The sequence below is a fragment of the Anastrepha ludens genome, chromosome 3, assembly GCF_028408465.1.
Source record: "Anastrepha ludens isolate Willacy chromosome 3, idAnaLude1.1, whole genome shotgun sequence".
NCBI lineage: Eukaryota > Metazoa > Arthropoda > Insecta > Diptera > Tephritidae > Anastrepha > Anastrepha ludens.
The window spans coordinates 92,816,197-92,819,736 of NC_071499.1; the positions used below are offsets into that span (position 1 = coordinate 92,816,197).

Here is a 3,540-nt window from a genome sequence, read left to right on the forward strand (position 1 = left end):
TTTACACGGTAGATACGCTCCCTAGGCAGCGTGCGGAAAAATCGTGTGAAAAATACGTGGAAATATGGTAAATTTGGGGATGTTTCACAGACTTAAAAATCATATATAGTAAGATTGAAAAACTCTAAATATTTTTCCAATAAGCTGTGTAAAAGAAGTAATAATGAAATCCATAATACAGTATTTTTAAAATAAAGCAATTCACTTTTATTACAAAAAGGAAAAATTAGTGTACAGTAAAATTAAAAAAAATCAATTTTGCAACTATTCGGACTGAACCAAAAATGCTATCATCAGTAGATGCCATTTGTCGGATATGTCCTGCCCATCTGTCTTTCGAAATATTACCGAGTTCTGTTGGTTTTTCGTTGTAAAAAAGTCTGTTAACTATTAGCTACTGTATTTGGCTTTCTCGAGTGTTTTTATACAAGGTGGCGCAAAATTAATCACCCTATCGGAAAATTTATAATTTTGCAAGTGGCGTCGTACGTCAATCACATTTCACACTTGTGAACGAGGCAGCTGCAGAATACAAAAGACAAGCAAATGAGCGGGTAAAGGTCAAATAAAGATTTACATCACTGAAAATAATTATTTTTTTATCCAGTGATTCAAAAAGAAAACTGGATGATTAATTTTGCGCTACCTTGAACAATACTTGTTACACGCGACTTGAGGATTCCGATGAAATTTCAATGCACAGCCGGCCTTGGTTAATTCAACTATGTACTTTTTGCATCGTTTTTGAAGGAACATCTGAAGGTATGTATGTACCTTTACTAAATCTTACACAAAACATATTTACTTAATAAGTATTATTTTACTTGTTTGATCTGAGATTCGTGCAAGAACGAAAACATCGTGCAAAAAATTTTATTGGGGAACCCTGTTTTTCAAAATCGTGTAAAAAAGACCGTGTAAAAAGAGGGTTGCGTGTATATTAGGGCGGGCCGATTTAAAAATCGCTCATTGCTCTGTGAAAATCGTATTCTAGGGATCAAAATAAGTAACTTTGCCGAAGGAACCATACCTCTAAAACGAATTCTGATGTCCCCCAATTTGGGTCGAACGAAAAATCCCACTTTGACCCATTTAGTGTGCTCCAATCGAGTCCAAATGTATGATCGACCCCCACTAACTTTGGACGGCCGATCCACCCATACCAGTGGCACACCCCCTGGAACTCCTCTGGGGGGTTCCCCATACAATCATTTCAAAATATCACCATTTTTGGCCTTTACATGAGAAAAGAAACTAAAAAGTTCGACCCAAATTGGGGGACATCAGAATTCGTTTTAGAGGTATGGTTCCTTCGGCAAAGTTTCTTATTTTGATCCCTAGAATATGATTTTCATAGAGCAATGGGCGATTTTTTTGCCTCCCCACAAATCGACCGGCCTAGTGTATATATTTAGGAATAGACAATTCGGCATGAGCGGGCACATTCCAGTAGCGTTCTCTTTCATCCGAAGAAACAAAAACCGAAAGCATTCAGATACAAGCTTAGGCTAGGTCCATATAGATTTTTCTAAAAAAGTTAGAGTTACTGCATTCGAATGAGAAGGTGGCGTTGGGTACGTGAAGTGTCAATCTTGTTAGTTAGTAGCCAAACCTTGCATGTACTCGTAAGTTTTAGATACGTTCTTTGTTCATAAACAGCATCACAAAAGTACACAGAAGGTATATGCCGCGGTGTTATTTTATCATTATTATTATACTACAGGGTGGGCCATATAGCGTTTGCTTTTTGAACCACCTATTTTTTTGAGAATGGTAACACAAATGACATGTCAAATGTGTTCATAATTTACTTAAAGGTTTGATATTTACGAAATGAGACGCTATACGCTTGAACAAAATTGGGAAATATTGAAAACATATTTCCAAAGTGGTGAGTCTTCTTCTTCTTTTCTGATGAAGCTCATTTTCACATCGGTGGCTACGTCAATAAGCAAAATTGTCGGATTTGGGGCTCAGAAAATCCACACGTTACTGTAGAGAAGCAAATGCATCCACAATGAGTCACTGTTTGGTGCGGTTTTTGGTCTGGCGGCATCATCGGTCCATTTTTTTCGAAAATGAGCGACGAGCCGCGGTTACAGTGAATGGCGAGCGTTACCATGACATGCTCAACGAGTTTTTGTTTCTAAAAATTGAAGAGGATGACATGGACGACATTTGGTTTCAACAGAATGGTGCAGCTTGTCACACTGCCAAAGTAATACTCGAACTTTTGGCTACCGTTTTTGAAAACCGAATAATCAGCCGAAATTCCGATATCAATTGGCCGCCTCGGGGCTGTGATTTAAGCCCGTCGGACTATTTTTTGTGGGGAGCCGTTAAGGACAAATGCTATGCGAACCATTCAGAGACGATTGATGCTTTAAAACACGAAATCGAAGTTGCCATTCATGAAATTGGAGCCCAAACAATCTTAAAAATTGGGTTGATCGAATGGCCTACTGTAAAGCCAGTCGTGGCAGTCATTTGAACGATATTATTTTTCATTCATAAATGACAATGTTCAATCTTCAAAATAAAAGAAAAAGTTTGAAAAAATATTGATTAGTTTTTTTGTATAGCCGATTCAAAAAGCAAATTTTACATGGCCCACCCTATAGAAAATAACTAACAAGAGCAAAAGAATAATAATTTAGACACATTGTACTTTAATTTAATATCGTCACTCAATGGCATTGCAAAGCTTCTCATACATATATATTTATTGTATGTCTGTATGTATGTATGTCTATATGTATGTAGGTGCACTTCTAACCGATGCTATGCGCAATTTTCTTAAAATAACGTTTTGGCTTCTTAACCAGTTGTCGTCGGAGTATGCGTTTGATTTTGCGCCAAGGGCGCTTTTTGGACCGTTCATCTGCATCGTCCAAATCATCCAAATCGTCTGTATCTCCAGCATTTTCTTTGTACATATTAATCATCGAAGTATTCCCATCTTCACTCTCTACCAATTGTAATTTGCCACTATCAAAGAGCTGTTGCACTTGTGTTTTGCTAAGTTCAACGAGTGTATAACCATTGTGGTCGAATCCAGTTGCATCAGCACTGCCTTCGCTCTCGTCATCATCTGCCTCTTCCTCTGATAACATTTCAGTTTCAGCATTCAGCGATGTTCTTGTAAGACGCATAACGACTACCGGTTTTTGTAAAGTCTCCTCCTCAACGAAAGGACATTTTGGCCTGAGATTTGCATCGTTCATGAAAGCAATGCGTGAAATGGTGGAGGTTTCTAGTTCGATGGTATGCATTTTTATTTAACAAAGTTGTTTCAATTTTTTATTTATTTACTTACTTCCTACAGCCAAGCAGCTCAGCAGGCTGATTAAAAATAAAGCTTTACTGAAATTCCTTGGGTGCATGGCTATTGATACACTTTCTTTTCAAATTGATTGAAATTAACAGCCAGCTACTCGTGCTGTGTTCTATTCGCCTTCATTAATCTTTTTCAAATAAATGTAGCTTGGAAGCTGAGCGAATTTTATAGAAGTCTTTTAGATGACTTTTGTTTCTGCTTTC

The 3,540-nt window shown here is 37.5% G+C and overlaps 1 protein-coding gene across 1 annotated transcript; it reads right to left on the minus strand.

The window, feature by feature from the left end:
• Positions 1 to 2,771: 2,771 nt before the first annotated feature.
• LOC128858283 (uncharacterized) lies at positions 2,772 to 3,224 on the minus strand. Its single transcript, XM_054094434.1, has one exon. It carries the CDS (start codon positions 3,222 to 3,224, stop codon positions 2,772 to 2,774), a length of 453 nt encoding a protein of 150 aa, XP_053950409.1.
• Positions 3,225 to 3,540: the final 316 nt, after the last annotated feature.

Excerpts from the sequence above, each read along its gene's own strand:
- LOC128858283 (XM_054094434.1), bottom strand. The coding sequence starts at position 3,224 with ATGAACGATGCAAATCTCAGGCCAAAATGTCCTTTCGTTGAGGAGGAG.